This window comes from Chrysochloris asiatica, unplaced genomic scaffold (genome assembly GCF_000296735.1).
Source record: "Chrysochloris asiatica unplaced genomic scaffold, ChrAsi1.0 scaffold00011, whole genome shotgun sequence".
Classification (NCBI taxonomy): domain Eukaryota; kingdom Metazoa; phylum Chordata; class Mammalia; order Afrosoricida; family Chrysochloridae; genus Chrysochloris; species Chrysochloris asiatica.
In genome coordinates, this window is record NW_006408529.1 from 29,468,329 (window position 1) to 29,486,332 (window position 18,004).

An 18,004-nucleotide genomic window follows, 5' to 3' on the forward strand; every position below is an offset into this window, starting at 1 on the left:
GACTCGACGGCACTTAACAACAACACACCCAGAAGACCAAATAATACAACAAAGAACATCCATATAAATTAAGAAAAGATTGAAGTTGTCAAAGATTTCATTTTGATTGGATCATCCATCACCACTCCTGGAAACAGCATACAAGAAATCAAACAATTTATTTCATTAGGCAAATCTGCTGCACAAGACCTCTTTAAAATGTTCAAGAACAAAGATTTCAGTTTGATGACCAAGATGCACCTAATCCAATCCCTGGTATTTTCAATAACCTCATATCCTTGTGAAAGTTGGACACTGTATAAACAAGACCATAGAAGTACTGCTGTATTTGAGTTATGGTGTTAGAGGAGAATACTTAAAGTACCATGAACTGCCAGAAAGACAAACAAATCTGTATTGGAGGAAATATAGCCAGAATACTTCTTAGAAGCCAGATGGCCAGAATTTGTTTCATATACTTCTGTCATATTATAGAGAGTGACCAGTCCCTGGAAAGGAACATCATGCTTGGAAAAATGGAGGGTCAGCTAAAAAGAGAAAGACCCCAATGAGGTGGATTGGCACAGCAGCAGCAATAATGGGCTCAAGTGTATCAAAGATTGTGAGATTGGCTCAGGCCTGGGCATTGTTTCATTCTGTGGTGTATTAGGTTGCTAAGAGTTGCTACCAACTAGATGGCATCTAACAACAACTACAAGTTGTATTAGACAATAAACAATCTATTTAGAAAAATTCATTTGAGGAAATGAATTTTTATATTACAAAGAAATGTCATCTCCACTTTTTTTTTTAAATGGTTTCTGTTTATTCAAGTATCATATTTACCGTATGATATATTCCACTGTGGCACTATAGGATAATCACTGAACTGCTAACCACAAGGTTGGTGGTTTAAACAAACCAGTCACCTCTTGGAAACACTATACAGGGTCTCTATGAGTCAGAACTGATTCAACAGCACATAATAACACAACATGATATATGTTGTTTTATTGTTATATTGTGTTTTTTCAAATTTCCAATTTTTTCTAACTCATTAAAAGACAACTAAATAAATAACCAACAAATTTTTGAGTAAAAGTTAATTAGCCATCCCTATGAAATCAAACAAAAGTCTATTTTCTTCTCTTACACATATATCGATATTTCTTACTGATACATTCAAAAACATTTATACTTAGAACTCATATCCTGCATGTTTAGAGAAAAATAGAGAAGGACTTTGCTTTATAATTGTTTTTTGTCTACTACAAAGAACAGATAAACTTCATTTCAAGACTTTTAGATGTAGGTAGAATTGTAGGGTTATAGATAATTAGAAGTAGAACTATCTATCTTCAGAGCTCTCTGAGAGAGAAGCTGGGACTGGTCAAAGCTGACTACAAACAATATAAATCTTGTAGATATAACAGTCAACTAAGGAAATCTAATAAGCAACTTGATTATAATGACTTGAGAGTTCTTATAACATTTTATTACATAGCAATAATTAATATTCATTATATACCTATTACTGTTATTATATCTTTGATTTAAAAATTGACTTTGGTTTTATTTTTGAATGCTTGTTTTCTTTTCTTTCCTTTCATTTTTTCTTTTTCCATTTTTTTTTTTTTTGTTTGTTTGTTTGTTTTGTTTTCCCTTTTTTTTTTTTTTTTGTTTGTTTGTTTGTTTTGTTTTCCCCAGATGACACGTGAACAATACATATTAGCAACACAACAGAATAACCTGCCAAGGACTGAGAATGCACAACTTTATCCGGTGGGAATTTATGGATGGCGAAAGAGGTGCTTATACTTCTTTGTCCTTCTGCTGTTGGTTACCATGGTAGTTAACTTAGCCATGACAATATGGATATTGAAAGTTATGAATTTCACTGTGGTAAGTACCACCATGATTTTACACTTTTGCTTTTGGTTCAAACACAATCCAACTCTGTGATTTTTATTACTTTAATTGAAAGTTATTCACTTTAATTTTTACTAAAGTACATATCTTTAAATTCCAAGGATCATCATTTTAAGTTTATATTCAGTGCATTTAGTTGTGATTTATATGTGATATTACTGCATGTCATTTGAGTATGAAGAAATTTAATTTATGAAGGGCACAGCCTATTGATTCGTTAGAAACTTAGAAAACATTTAACCAATAAGCATATATTACTGCTTATTATACCTGGGGATGTAGGTGATGAAATCTGCTTTGAGAGATAATTTTTGTATCAATATTAATATTAGAAAATAGAGATGATTTTGAATCAAAACATTTACCTCTAGATCTGTTTTTTTTATGTAATATAATGATTGCAGTGAAATTCTGGAATTTCTCATGAACTGCAGGGATCAAGTGTATATTATCATCAAATAGAGAACTCTGCCTTTTAGAATACAAATTAGTAAATAGAAAATAGACAGAAAGTAATTATTTAATGAAAATTAATAAACTAATCACAAGATTTGATGGAATTTATGGTGCATCACTATAGTCTAGATTAAGCTTATTGAATGTAAAATAAATCTAGGAGTAAAATTTATCTGGAAAAAATAGTTGCTTCAACAAAGTATGTTAGCTCATTTTATATTTTTTGCAAAAGTACTTAAGTGCCTACACTCTGCTTTATAACTTCTTCCTTTCCTTGGGTATCTTCTGATCTAAGCAGATATATTTCACTGGTTGACCTAGTTGATATCATTTTTAATACTTTGTGTCTTCAGGGTGAGTCTAAAGCTGGCTATTAAGCTTCATGGATTACCATATATTGGGCTTTAAAAATTATTTTATTTTTTAGAACTCTGATGTGTATTGATTAAGTGAGAATAATTTTGCTCTGATTTCACTAATATCTAATTGTAACTCAAAACGGAATCTCAGAAGGGAAGATGACTATGATAATTCTCCATCAATTATGTTGTTATGCTATTAGGTGCTATCAAGTTGGTTTTGACCCATAATGACCTTACACATAGTAGAATGAAACACTGCCCAGTCCTGCACTATCCTCACAATTGTTAGAATATTTGTATATTGTAAGTGTTGTTATTGTTGTTAATGGCCATGGATTCAGTTATGATGCATAGCCACAAGGTTTAGGATTTCCAAGGAGTGGCTGGTGGGTTCTTAACTGCCAACCTTGCAGTTCAAACTGATCTTGTGGTCCAGGGCTTCGCCTTCAGAGCCACAGCAGTGTTGGGCATAACAATTATTATGTATCCAGGGATTTGCTGGCAGTAAGGTTAACCTTCTAGAAAAGAAATACCTTAACTTTGTGGTTTAGTTTAAAATGGCAGGTTAGTGGAGAAATTTGAGCTGAAGAAAGGTTTCATTTTTTTCCCCCCAATTCAGAACAAATTTTGAAAAGTGCTCATCTAAAAACTGAAAACAGTAACATCCTTAAAGACAAAGAAAAGATGGGTAAAAGTCAATGTGGCCCAGGATTAAAGGAAATAGTCCTCAAAAATAACTGGTAGTGTGCTTTAGGATAAGCACTGGACTGCTAAACGTATGTTCAGAAGTTCAAACCCACCAGCTACTTGGAAATCCTATACAGAGTTGCTATGAATATGAACTGACTTGGCAGCAAACAACAGCAATAACAGAGACTGATTTTGGAACATAGGTCAAGATATGTGAGGGTTGGCCTTTGGTTATTTGATGATGCATGAAGAGGATTGTAATCATTGCAAATAAATGAAATATGATAGGATGAATATAAAACTGATATTCTTCCATGTAAACCTCATAATAAAAACTTATTAAAAATAATACTATTATAATTTAAAAATAAAAGATATGTGAGGGATGGAGTAGATAGAAGTACAGTTGGGGAACAGTAGACAAATTATTCATTTACGAAATTCCCTGTTAATGCATCTGAACCACTCTTTTGTCTGAGTTGTCTCTTTTCTCCCTCTCATTTGGGGATACTTCAACACTGATGTAAATACAGGTCACAAGCACTGCTCCTGGTGTTCATTTATCTGAGAACAGTACACACCTTCTCTGATGAGAGCCATGAATGAGTCATATACCACATGGTAGTGGTGATGCTTATATCCTTGATGAATTTTATATTTGGCTATCATTAGCAGGCAAACTAGCAGTGGGTGATAGTAACTTTTTCAATCTCACAACTTTTTCAATCTCACTGTTTTTAACGGAAAACTATACAATTGAATAACATTCCAAAAGGAATAATAAAGTTTCTTCCAAGTTTTGAAATTCTGTGAATTTTTCAAAAGCGTCTTTCTAAATCTACTAAATGATAGCTTCAGCATTTGTACCTCAGTGAGGCTTTTTCTATCCAGTGATGAGGTCAAGGGAACTTTTAGGTTAAAGTCATATAAGCTTCTTGTTGCTTTTGTTGCTCTGGAGTCAATTCTGACTCTTAGTGACCCTGTATAGGGTTTCTGAGGAGCAAGGAGTGGTTGGTGGGTTTGAATCTCCAGCCTTGTGTTTCACAGATCAGTACTTACCCTGCAGCACCATACCAGGACTCCATAAGCTGCTTAACTATATTTAAATTAATTAGGAAAATGTACTTAGATGCATACTTGCATGGCTGCATGCATCACACTCCCATGGATATTGCCACATGCAGAGCTCAAGTCCAGATAAGTCATTTAAGGAAGAAAATTGAAGCAATCACCTCTGTGCTCAGGATTCTCATAGACCTCAGGGTTTCTGTTACCCATGGAGCTATCTAATTTGAGCCTCAGCTGGCTACAATGCTGCCATAATACTTGGGATAATAAAAAGGGTTTTTCCCCCCTACATTGTTGTTGTTAGTGTACAATCTAACTTAAAATGATCCTATGTAGAACAGACCCAAATTCTTCCTAGTCCAGCAACTTACCTCATGAAATTCATTCTTGATATTTTTTTTCATTTGTAGCATGTATTTTAATTTTATGTCACAGTTTTACCTTTTTAAAATCTAAAAGGAAGCTCTAGCTTCCTTCAGCCATGTAAGCTATTTATGTGTAAACTAATTATAAATATGAAGTTACAATTATTATGTCAAGATTATCATTGTAAGCAATACATTCTATCTCAATGCAACAATTCATGATTTAATTTTTCAGAGAAATTTCAAATCAATTAAATTATTGCAGATTTTAGCAGTCCTGAAAAATACGCAAATGATTAAATTGTATACACTTGAATAGTGTGAAATAGTTTCTGCTTATGTTATATTACAGCAGTTAAAAATCAATTTTTTGTTTTCCTAGTACATTATCATACATTCATATGTCTATGTTCAACAAACACCAAAAACTATTGCCACACAATACAAAGAAGAAGAGAATGATGTATAAATTGTTTGTGGGGTATTATTGAACTCTATAAAATGCATTTTACTTTCATATAACTGTGGTTATTTGATACATGAAAATATGTGGCTGTTAACATCTTTCATTTGAACCAAGTGGGCATGTTATTCTTATCAAGATAATTGTGTTTTCAGCATAGCAAGGGTAGCTGGCAACCTATTTTATGATGTTTCTTTGAGTCCATCATTCTGACCAGCGTTGTATGATCTGCACAGTTGATATGACCTTATTAACTTCTGTCTTTCATTTTATGAGGGGGAAAAATCACTCTGCTTATAGAGATACCCAACTATATAGAACCAAGAAAGAGGAAATTAGTTTACACTAGAGGGTGAAAGATTTATGATAGATATAAACAATAATTTCCTGGCTGTGAGAGTTGATAAATAAATGTAGGAATGAATTGTAAAGTGAGAACTGGAAACTTCATTCTCCTGAGACCCCTAAAACACAGTTACAACATTTACTTGTTTGTTTGTTTGGCATAATGTCTTTGTGATTCAATATAAATTAACAGGTCTGGAAGGATTAATCCAAGCATTCTACTAAGGAAATCTTTTCTGTATGCAAGAGCCTTTTCTAAGTAAATTATGTCTAGATTTGAAAATCGATTTTAAAAAAGTACTTACCTTAATCACAAGGACAACAATTAAATTTTGGTGATCCTAGCTTTAATGTAATTATTTTAGATTTGTTACACAGCAAAAGAAAGAATAGGATATTTATTAAGCAAGAAGGCAGCAAAGTCATGAATGTTATGACTAAACAGTCAAAAATAACCAGAAATAGACAAAAAAAAAACTTTTTAAAGAATGTTACGATCAATGTGTTAAGTGTTGCCTGAAAGGAAATTTCATTAGAATGAGGATTAAATAACATAGTATTAAAAAAATAAAACTGGGAAATTTTGAGTTCATGTATTGTTGAGTTTGTCCTCCAATATTCCCTTCTTTTGGTCACTTGGGATCAAATAATACTCTTTCTTTGGATGATAGACAAACTATCACATTAAATCAGACAGTTTATTGCTGTTAATAAATAGCCTATGATTTCATTGCAATTTCCTGTGTGTATAAGTTCAAACGTTAGGTTTTGGTTTTGTGTTTTGTTTTTTGTTTTTTCATTTTTCAATATGATGAATTTATTAAGTAATTTAATCAGACTACAACGCATTTTTCATATGAGTATCCTAGATTTCTTTTTTAAATATCTGAAAATCAACATATGTTAGAGAGGATCTTTTGTAATCACTTGGTTTTGTTTCCCGCCACCTGATTTTATTCACTTCAAATATAATTTGTGTTACATCATCAGAAGTATATGTTTTATGGTAACTTTCTCCTTATAACTATAAGCCATAGAGTCATTACTATTTTTTTTTTTTAATGTTCTTTTCTTTAAATGGACCTTTCTAAAATTGAATGTTGTTTTTGTTGTTAGGTGCCATTGAGCAGGTTGTGCTTCATAGGAACCCTACGCACCATAGAATGAAATGCTGTGTGGGCATGCGCCATCCTCACAATTGCTATGATTGAGCACATTGTTTTTACCACTGTGTCAATCCATCTCAATGCTGGTCTTTCATATTTTCACTGAGCCTTCCCTTTACCAAGCATTATGTCCTTCTACAGAGACTGGCCTCTCTTTTAACATATCCAAAGTACATAAGACAAAGTCTTGCCATCCTTGCTTCCAAGGAGCATTCTGCTTGTATTTCTTTCAAGACAGATTTCCTTGTTCTTCTGGCAGCCCATGATAATTTCAGTATTTTTTCCCAAACTTCATAATTAAAAGGTATCAATTATTCTCTGATATTCCTTATTCATTGTACACTTTTTATATCATATGAGATGATTGGAACTATCATGCTTGGGTTAGGCACACTTTACTTCTCAAAGTGACATCGTGCCCTTTAATACTTCAAAGAAATCTTTTGAGGCATACTTGCTCAAAGATCAGACTGTGAAATAGATCATCAATTGTTCATATGCAAGTTCAGGCTAAACCTGAAGAAAATTTAAACAAGTCCATGAGTGACAAAATTTGACCTTGAACATATCCCACCTGAGTTTAGAAATCATCTCAAAAACAGATTTGATGCATTAGACACTGATAACCAAATACTGCAAGAGTTGTGGGTTGACATCAGGAACATCATACAGGAAGAAGACAAAAGGTCATGAAGAAGACAAGAAAGAAGGAAAAGACCAAAATGGATGTATGAAGAAACTCTGAAACTTGCTCTCCAGAGTAGAGATGCTAAAACAAATGTAAGAAATGAGGAAGTAAAAGAGCTGAATTGAAAACTTCCAAGGGCAGCTTGAGAAGATAATGTCATGTATTCTAATGAAATGTGCAAAGATCTGGAGTTAGAAAGCCAAAAGGTTAGAATACATAATACATTTCTCAAGCTGAAAGAACTGAAGAAATATTCAAACCTCGATTTGCAATATTGAGAATTCTTTGGGCAAGAGCACAAGGTTGGCAGTTCAAACTCACAAGGTGCTCCTCAAAAAGTCTATATGAGGTCATTATGTGTCAGAGCCAAATCAACAGGACTTAACAACAGCAACAAATTGGCAAAATATTGAATGATGCAGAAAGCACCAAAGATGGAAGAAATACAGTTATTGTACCATAAAGATATGGACGATGTTCAACCATTTTAAAAGATAGCATATGACCAAGAGCCAATGGTCCTGAAGAAAGAAGTCCAAGGTGCACTGTAGCAATTGGCAAAGAACAAGGCTCCAGGAATTGCTGGAATACAATTACAATCTTTCAACAAACTGATGCAGCACTGGAGGCACTCACTCATCTATGTCAAGAAATTTGGAAGAGAGCAACTTGACCAACTGATTGGTAGAAATCCATACTTGTTCCATTCCAAAGAGAGATGACCTGACAGAATGTGGAAACCACCAGACAATACCATTAATAGTAACAATTTAATATGCAAGTACAAGTTTGCTAAAGGTAATGCAAAAACAGCTATAACAGCACATTCACATGAAACTGCTAGAGGTTCAAGCTGAATTCAGACAAGGATGTGGAATGAAGGACATCTTTGCTGATGTAAAATGGATCTTGGCTGACAGCACAGAAAATGTTTACCAGTACCTTACTGACTACACAAGGATTTTTACTATGTGGAATATGCCAAACTATGGACACAATTTCAGAGAATGAGTATTCCAGAACACATAACTATGCTTATTAGGAACCTGTACATAGAACAAGAGGCAGTCATTCAAATAAAATGAGGGGACACTGCGTGGTTTAACATTAGGAAATATATACAGGGTTGTATTATTTTATCATACATATTCAATCTGTACACTGAGCAAATAATCCGTAAAACTGGGCTGTATGAAGACGAACAAGACATCAGGGTTGGTGGAAGACTAAGACTAAAGACAACCTGTGATATGCAAATGATACAGTCTTGCTTGCTGAAAGCAAAGAGGACTTAAAATACTTATTGATGAAGTTCAAAGACCACAGCCTTCAATACGGATTGCACCTCAATATAAATAAAACAAAATTCCTCACCACTTCACTGGTAAATAACATCATGATAAATGAGAAAAGGCTAATATTGTTAAAGACTTCATTTTGCTTAGATCCACAATCAACACTCATGGAACAACAGTCAAGTAATCAAATGATGTACTGCATTATACGTACTTGTTGCACAAGAGCTCTTTAAAGTGTTCCAGAGCAAAGATATCATTTTGAGGACTAAGGTGCCTGACCCAAACCATGGTATTTTCTGTTGCCTTATATGCATGTTAAAAGTGGACAATGAATAAGAAAGACCTTAGAAGAATTATTGCATTTGAATTATGGTGTTGGAGAAAAATATTAAAAGAATCATGGACCATTAGAAGAACAAACAAATCTGTGCTGGAAGAAGTATAGCCAGAATGCTCCTTGGAAGCCAGGTTAACCAGACTTGGTCTCTCATATTTAGGACATGTTATCAGGAGGGGACAAGTCCCTGGAGAAGGACATCATGCTAGATGATGGGTAGAAGGAAAAAGGCTTCTGAGTACATAGGTGCTGAGAAACCAAAAACATACTAGAACTAAATACACCAGTGTCTTCATACAGTGCCTGTATACAAAATCATTTACTATGAAAATATAGTATCAATGTTTTTTAATTTTATGCTGCACTTTTGGACAAAGGTATTTCAGTACTCTCAATTGTTATTAAGTTAATGGAGTGAAATTACCTACTCCTTCATTAACAACAACAACAAAAATCTGCTATCCTGTTAGACTCAAAGCAAAATGTTACAGAGTACAACTACTCTATGGAGTTTTTTTTTTTTTTTTTTTACTGTAATCTTTACAGAAACTGACTTCAAGTCCTTTCTTCTTATCAACACTGGGTGGTTTTGAACTGCAAACTTTGGGGTTAGTAGTTGATTGCAAACACATCATCAATAAGTAATTAAAACATTGAAAACCTCTAAGTTTCAAGTATGACTACTCTTTTGAAGTGGGTATAACTTACATTAAATTCATTTCCTTAATTGAGCAATGACACTTACTAATGGCTACTTTGTAAAAGCAACAACGATTTTCAGAAAGACTGTTATATCCCTATGATTTCAGTCTGGTCTTTGCACCTGTTAGACTATCGTTTGCTGAATAGTACCTAATAGACCATGAGAAGAGACCACTCTGAAAATGATTGAGTATCTTTCTCCAACTTTCTGGGCTGCCATTTCTATTTTCTCCGTTCATTTCTCAGCAAGTACATCATGGTGCTCATTTCCTGCTGAGGAGGGATCCCACCTCCTACGAGCTGTTAACACTCCATGGGTGAATGCTGGCAGTGGGCGCCTGCTGGAGAAACACTGGGCCTGTTCTGCCTCTCCATGTGATGTGTGTAGATTTATTACAGAGCTGATGAGAGTGAATGATATAGTTAATGTTGCATGACTGCTTCCATTATTACCCTCGGTTTGCACCTCCTCATAATTTTCTGACAAATTGTCCCTCTCAGATGGAATCTTTCATGCTTACTCCTAGTCAAGTAGTACATTTTCTTTCCGTGAGTTTGCAAAGAAATTTAAATCATTTCTACACTGTTCAAACAACTACCACATGGATCAAATAAGTATTTTTACTGGAAAAAAAAAATGTCTGAAAAATCATGGCATAAATCACAAACTACATTCTGCATGTGTGAAATGAAGTTCATTAAAGTACCAAATATTTTGCGGTGGAAAGTAAAGATTAAGAAATTTCACAAGTGAATAAAATGTTACAGAAATGACAGATTTACTAAATCAAAGGAGGCTTTCTGCTCCTGTAAAGTTTTATAGCCTTGGAAACCCTATACAGGATAGTTATGAGTCAGAGCCTACTCAACAGCACAATACCACCACCAAAACCATAATGTGCTAAAGCCAGAAAGGGAACAGCGTGGCTCTGTAGGATAAGCAATGGATTTCAAATCTCAAGTACTCCAGTTGGGACCAAACAACCACTTTGCAGGAATAAAAACTGACTAGACTTTCTGCTCCTGCAAAGATTTATATAGCCTGAAAAATATGATACAAGAACACTATGAGTCAGAACTGACTCAACAGCATTTATAAACAACAACAAACTTGGAAAAGATTTATAGCAATACCCTAAGTTTAAGTAGATTTGGTAGCATAGTGGATAATAAACTGGGCTGCTAACTGCAAGGTAAGTAGTTCAAATCTACCAATTACTCCACAAGAGAAAGATGAGGCTTTTTGCTCCCATAAAGATTTATAGCCTCAGAAACACTATACAGGGTCTCTATGAGTTGTAACCTATGAGGTAGCACATCACAACCACCTTCATTTTACAAAAAAAGAAAAGTGGTCCTTCCTGATAATATGTCCAAAGTATGAGAGATGAATTTTGACAATCATGACTTCCAAGTAATATTTCTTCCAACACAGATTTGTTTGTTCTTCTGGCAGTCCATGGTGCCTTTAATATTCTCCTCTAACACCATAACTCAATTGCATCAATTCTTCTACAGTCTTCCTTATTGATTGTCCTATCATTCACATGCATATGAGGCTACTGAAAATACCATAACTTGGGTAAGGCACACCTTAGTCCTCAAAGTTACATCTTTGCTTTTGAGCACTCTAAAGAGATCTTGTGCAGCAGATTTGCCTAATGCAATATGTCCTTTGATTTCTTGACTGCTGTTCCCATGAGTGTTGATGGTTGGTCTGAGCAAAATGAAGTCTTTAACAACTTCAATCTTTTCTGCATTATCATGATGTCATTTATTGGTCCAATGATGAGGATTTTTGTTTTCATTATATTGAGATGCAACCCATAGGCTGTGGTCTTTGGTTTTCATCAGTAAGCATTTCAACTCCTCTTTGCTTTCAGCAAGCAAGGTTGTATCATCTGCATATCACAGGTTGTTGAGTCTTCCTCCAATCCTGATGCCATGATCTTCTTCATATAACCCAGTTTCTCAGATTATTGATGCAGCATACAGACTGAATAAATATAGTGAAAAAATACTACCCTGGGAACCTAGAGCCAGGGGACCTAGAGGAAGGCAGAATCTCCAGTGAGTAGTATCCAATCTGTTTAGGCAAAGCTGATGAAATGAAATGCAGATGGGTCTCTTGTGATACAATAGTGAATAATTGTTATCAGGACTGATTGTGAGAGTTGGAAACGTAAAAGTAGACATTTTATAGCAAGTATTGGAGTGATTAACTTTCCAGTCTAGGAGCGGAGGTCCCTAGAACCATCAGCGGAGAAGAGCGGAGAGCGGGACCCTACCCAGAGAAGCAGTGATGCCTGAGATGGAGGCAGAGACGATGACATGGAGCAATGGAGCAGCTGGGTACGTTAGATCCAGAGAGGGAGAGCAACTGTGTGCTGAAGACTAGGGGGGGATGAGTAGTGTAGGGGGCAGGCTTGCAGGGTATACCCTTTGGTTGGTTGATGATGCATGGAGAGGACTGTAACCATGGCAATGAAACGATATACAATAGAATGAATGTAAAACTAATGTTCTCCCATGTAAACTATCATAAAATTCACAATAAAACATTAAAAAAAAAAAAAAAATGCTACCCTAGAACAACTTTCCTGATAGTAAACCTTTCAATTTTCCCTTGTTCTGTTTGAATGACTGCCTTTTGTTTTATGTATAGGTTCCTCAGGAGCATAAAGCTCAGCTGAAATTTATCCACCATGGTGACTTACTGGCATTTAAAATACCAGTGGCATAGCTTCCAGAATCACATCAACATGCAAGTAACCACAGTATGACTAACTGACAGGTGATTGATGGTATAGCATAAAAAAAAAAAAAAAAAAAAAAAAAAAAAAAAAAAAAACGATTAAAAATAGCATATACTTTATTATCAAAAGTCTCTACAAGTACTGCATTGGTTTTAAGTGCCATTGAGTCAATTCTGAATCAGAGTGATCCTGTGTAGGGGTTTCCAAGGAGTGGTTGATAAATCTGAACTGATGATTTTGGGGTTCAAATTGACTTTGCTTACACTATAGCGCTACACTAGGACTCAGGAAATAAGTATTTGATTTTCAAATCAAACAAACTCTTTCCTTTGACATGAAATGAGATTTTCAAACCTACCAAGATGGCGATACACAGCACAATTCATATTTTACAAAAGATATACCTTACCTTAGATAGCAACACATTTTGCTCTGATAGCTGTCTGATTAAAATAATTTCAAGCACATCAGAAACATCTTACAGATCAGGGAAAAAAAAAACCTATATGAAAATGTTATCTTCTAGTTATGATCGATTGAGTATTCATCAAAAAATTTTGTAATTTTCCTCATCAATGATTTTTATATTAAAGTGAGTTTAGTTCTCGGGGGACAGGATAAGCTCAGTTAATAGAACCTTAGAATAACTAAGACTCTAAAAAATATAAATGATTGACTTTCTAAGACTCTTTTAAAAAAATAACTTGACTTTCTGGTTATTTAGCTTTTTTTTTGTAGTCTAATGATGAAAGGACTTGAATCTCTAGCTAATCAGATCTGATTCCTGTAACTTCTGTGATAGATATATGAATACTCTAAATTGGGCATTGTATTCTCAATTAGTTACTTTTTAACTACCTTGATAATTTTGCTACGGACATCCTTTACTTCATCTTAAATGCAAAATAAGCATAAAGATCTCATGAAATATCCAAACTTCTATAATTGTACCATCACCATCAATGGACAAGGTCCTTAGTTTTCTTTTCTGATGTAGTCTACCCAACCAGGATTCTTTTTTGAAATTCAATCTGTCTTCCATGAAGATCTATCTTTATAAGGACAATTGACAAAATGACAGGTATCTAGTTGTTCCTACATTCATGTTTACAGTAGTCAGTATCTACATGCATACTTTTACACTGAAATAATTTTTGATGTAGTCTTAATTAAGAGAAATAGGTAAATAACAGCAGATTATTTGTTGACTAACCGTATTTCTTAGCATATTTTCCTTCTTAAAAATAAGTTCCTGTGGGTTACTTATTATAACTATGGACAAGAAACCATCCTATAGATCATTAACCTAAGATGCTTTAAGAATCTTCCTATTGTTAATTCTCCTAATTCTTCAGAAGTTCTGAACTCATTTGGCCTCTTCTTTTGGTTCTTGTAGTTAAATGTTATCAAATTATTTCATACTCATAATGGCCCTGTGTATGACTCTGGTTTCCAAGGATCTTCCCATAGCCTTGAACTGCCAACCTAATGGTTAGCAGTCAATGCTTATCCAATAGTGCCACACCAGGACTTCTTTTTAAGTGTCCTACAATGGAGAAGGAGCCCTAGTGTTGAGCTGTGGGATAATACACTGGACAGCAATGTTGGTTTCAACTGCCAGGTGGGCATTTCAAATTCACCAGCCTCTCCTTGGAAACCCAATCCAGAATCACTATGAGTTGGAACCCACTCAACAGAACTTAACACCAACAATGATGGAGAAATACTGAGATTGGAGGAAGATAAAATCTGCTGGTGACTTCACAAATTTTATCAATACACAAATCAAACCTAACCAAATTCCTACACTTTACTAAGTTCTCCTCTTCTTTTTTGAGTACATCCAATATAAAATGGCTTGCTTCATCACATCTGCAGTAAAGCACAGATGTATGCCATTGATATGTTTACTTGATCATGAGTCCTGGGCATGAATATTGTTCCAATGAAACGCAATCCTTTGCATTATGCTTTGGAGTGCATATAGAGTGTAAATGGTTTGTTATGCTCTATTTTTTATTCTTCAGTTACAATGTAGTCTGAAACTTCTCTATATTATGACTGCCTTTATGTCTTTGTACAAGTTCCTCATGAGCACAATTAAGTGTCCTGGAAATCCCATTCTTCCCAATGTTATCCATAATTTGTTATGATCCACACAGTAGAATGCTTTGAGTAGTCAACAAACACAAGTAAACATCTTGATGTCTGCTTCCAAACAAAATCAATCTGAGTTCAGCAATGATATCCCTCTTTCCATGTTTTCTTCTGAATCCAGCTTGAATTTCTGACAGCTTGCTGTCAATGTATTATTGCCACAACAATTTTTGAATTATCTTCAACAAAACTTTACTTGCATGTGCTAATAATGATATTGCTTGACAATTTATGCATTCTGTTGGGTCATCTTTTTTCTGAATGGGCACATATATCTTCCAGGTAGTTGGTAAGTAGCTGTCTTCCAAATTTCTTGGCATAGATGACTGAGTGTTTCCAATGCTTTATTAGTTTGTGTTCCCTCAAATGTTCCAGACAATCTTCCATATTTCAAATGTGACCTATGTCTAAATTCTGAAACACCAAGCAGAATTGAACAGTTTCAGTAATCCAGAACTCTCTTGACATTTAGCTCTTTCTTAGTCTCTCAAGTGAAACACACAATTTAATTGACCAGCGTTTGTGCTTAAATGGGGTTTAGGAGAAAGAACATGTTATGATGTCTACATTCAAAACTACAAGTATCTTAAATCTTTCATGAATTCTATTGGTTTTTCTGCCTTTCTATGTAGATTGAAACCTGAATAGAAATTAACCTGCAGGTAAAGCTGAATATGCTAATAATATAAGTTTATTTTGGTAAATTTTGAATGTAAAGAGAGCCTGAGAGTATCTGATAGATTTTTAATACATCTCTATAATATTAGCAGAATTCGGAAGGGAAAGACCCATTGACATTTAGAATTTATGGTTAATATTTTTAAGAGATTTACTCTGTCCGAGGCATCTAGCTTCATATAATTATGTTTATATTAAAAGAAACACCTGTATCTTATTATATTCTTATCTCCTAATTCAGTAATTCAATTAATATTTAGAATATAGCAAAATACTAATCTATTGAAGACAAATATGTGGAAATTCACTTAACATGAATTGATATAATACTACATGAAGAGATCATTTTGGTATTAGACATTTATAATCAGCTATCATAATCTAGGACTCCTGGTATGCCTCTGCATAATAAACACTGGACAGCAATGTTGTTTGAACTGCAAGGTTAACAGTTCAAACTCACCAGCCATTCCTTACATGGTAACTAAGTTGCCACAATGAAATGAGGATTTACCACCTATCACAATAGTCAATCACAGAGATGGGGAGAAATCCAAGGTTTTTTTTATCAGATAGCCAGTAGTCTGGAGGACAGGGAGAATAATCTCTCAAGACTGTCCTGTCTTTCACAAAGACCAGGTACATTATATAGGGTAAATTACATTTGGATGTAAACTTAATCTATTTTCACATCAAGATAGAATTCTTTGGAAAAAGAAACAATAAAGTAATAAACTTCCTCAAACATTCTATACTTAGGGTCTCAGCTGCTTAATTTGGGATTTAACTGTCTGGGTTTAAGAACATCCTATTGTGGAGTTCTGGTGTGGTGCTGTGGGTTAATGCGTTAGACTGCAAAACCATTTGAACTGCAAAGTCGGCAGTTCAAACTCTATATGGGGTCACTCAACAGCAGTAAACAACAGCAATATTCTCCTTGTACTGTTCTCCTTCTAGGACCATAAATCATCTCAGCTCATTTATAAACTTCCTCATTTGCAAGGTTCTCATTTGAGACCTAATGACTAAACCGACTCCATTTTGTTTAGATTGGTAGATCCATGCTATCAAATATGTGTCAAAATTGACTCCATTTTGTTTAGGTTGGTAGATCCATGCTATCAAATATGTGTCAAAACTGACTCCATTTTGTTTAGGTTGGTAGATCCATGCTATCAAATATGTGTCAAAACTGACTCAATGGCACTTAACAACAGCAACATCATAATCCAAAGATTCATTAATCTGTAATACTATCCAGTTGAATTACTTTTTCTAAATTATCTTTGAAAAAATCTACATTAAAATATTTGGCAAGTTTAGTACTCTAAAACTGAAATTAACTAAAAGAATGTAATTGTTAATGATAAGTAATATTTATGATTAAAGTAATACTAGCATAGTTTTAGAGTTCAAATTAAATTAAGATTAAAATATAAAGATACATAAAATCAAATATTTAATGAAATTCTTTTTCTATTTATTGTTTCATAATTGAGACACTTTCACAGTATTTTCAGTGTAAGAGCAATCATATTTCCAACAACATTATTTTGGGAAACTATCTGAGATACATGATTGGAATTCATTATTATCACATCAAAATTTAAGCTAAGAATTTGATTCTGTTCACAAAAATCTCTTCCTTGAAATTATATAATTGAATAATATTTTTTAACCTTGCTAGTAAGACTACAACATTCATTACAAAATTTCTCAAATCCTAATTACTATGGTGATGGTGGTTAAGTACCATGGAGTTGGTTTCTACTCATAGTGACCTTCTACAGTGTTTCCGAGGCTGTAAATCTTTACAGGAGCAGAAAGCCTCATCTTCCTCCCATGGAACAGCTGCTAGTTTCCAACTGCTGACTTGCGGTTCGCAGCCCGACTTGTAACCACTATGCTACCAGAGCTCCTTATAGTTTTCTTGTTTAACAACATAATAGATAATGTCTTATTTGACTTTTTTATAGTATCAATAAAAACTATATTAAATTTTCATAGCACTTACATAATGTGACCAATTGTTTTGTTGTTATTGTTAAGTGCTGTCAAGTTGATACTGACTCATAATGACCCTGAATAAGGTTTCCGAGGCTGTAAATTTTTGCATGAATAGAAAGTCTCATCTTTCTCCCAAGGAGCAGCTAGTGGCTCAAACCACTGATCTTGTGATTGTCATAAGATTAGGCATGAATAGGTAAAATCTTTGGAAATAACTAAAAAAGTATTGACTTCTTTATGCCTAATATATCATTTGAAGTTTGCATTAAAATGTACAATTGCCATTGTTGTTGTTGTTAAGTGCCATAGAGTCGGTTCTGACCCATAGCGACCCTGTATAGGGTTTCCGAGGAGCAGCTGGTGAGCTTGAATCGCCAACTTTGCAGTTCAAATGGCTTTGCACTCCGGCTTATTATCCCGCAGTGGCATTAGAGATTAAAAAAAAAAAAAAAAAGTTTGCCCAGTAAGGACAATCTGAGACAATGACTATTGGGAAAAAAATGACTCCAACCACAGCCCTCTCTACTCAGCTAAATTTGATAATCTATTACAATGGTT

General features: G+C 34.3%; 1 protein-coding gene across 1 annotated transcript in view; it reads left to right on the plus strand.

Moving 5' to 3' along the window:
- The first annotated feature begins 1,686 nt into the window (after positions 1 to 1,686).
- The window catches only part of SGCZ (sarcoglycan, zeta), a 718,425-nt gene continuing 702,107 nt past the window's right edge, over positions 1,687 to 18,004 (plus strand). Inside the window, exon 1 of the mRNA XM_006834475.1 lies at positions 1,687 to 1,881. Coding sequence (XP_006834538.1) covers positions 1,687 to 1,881 — 195 coding nt within the window. The remainder of the gene's footprint in view (positions 1,882 to 18,004) is intronic.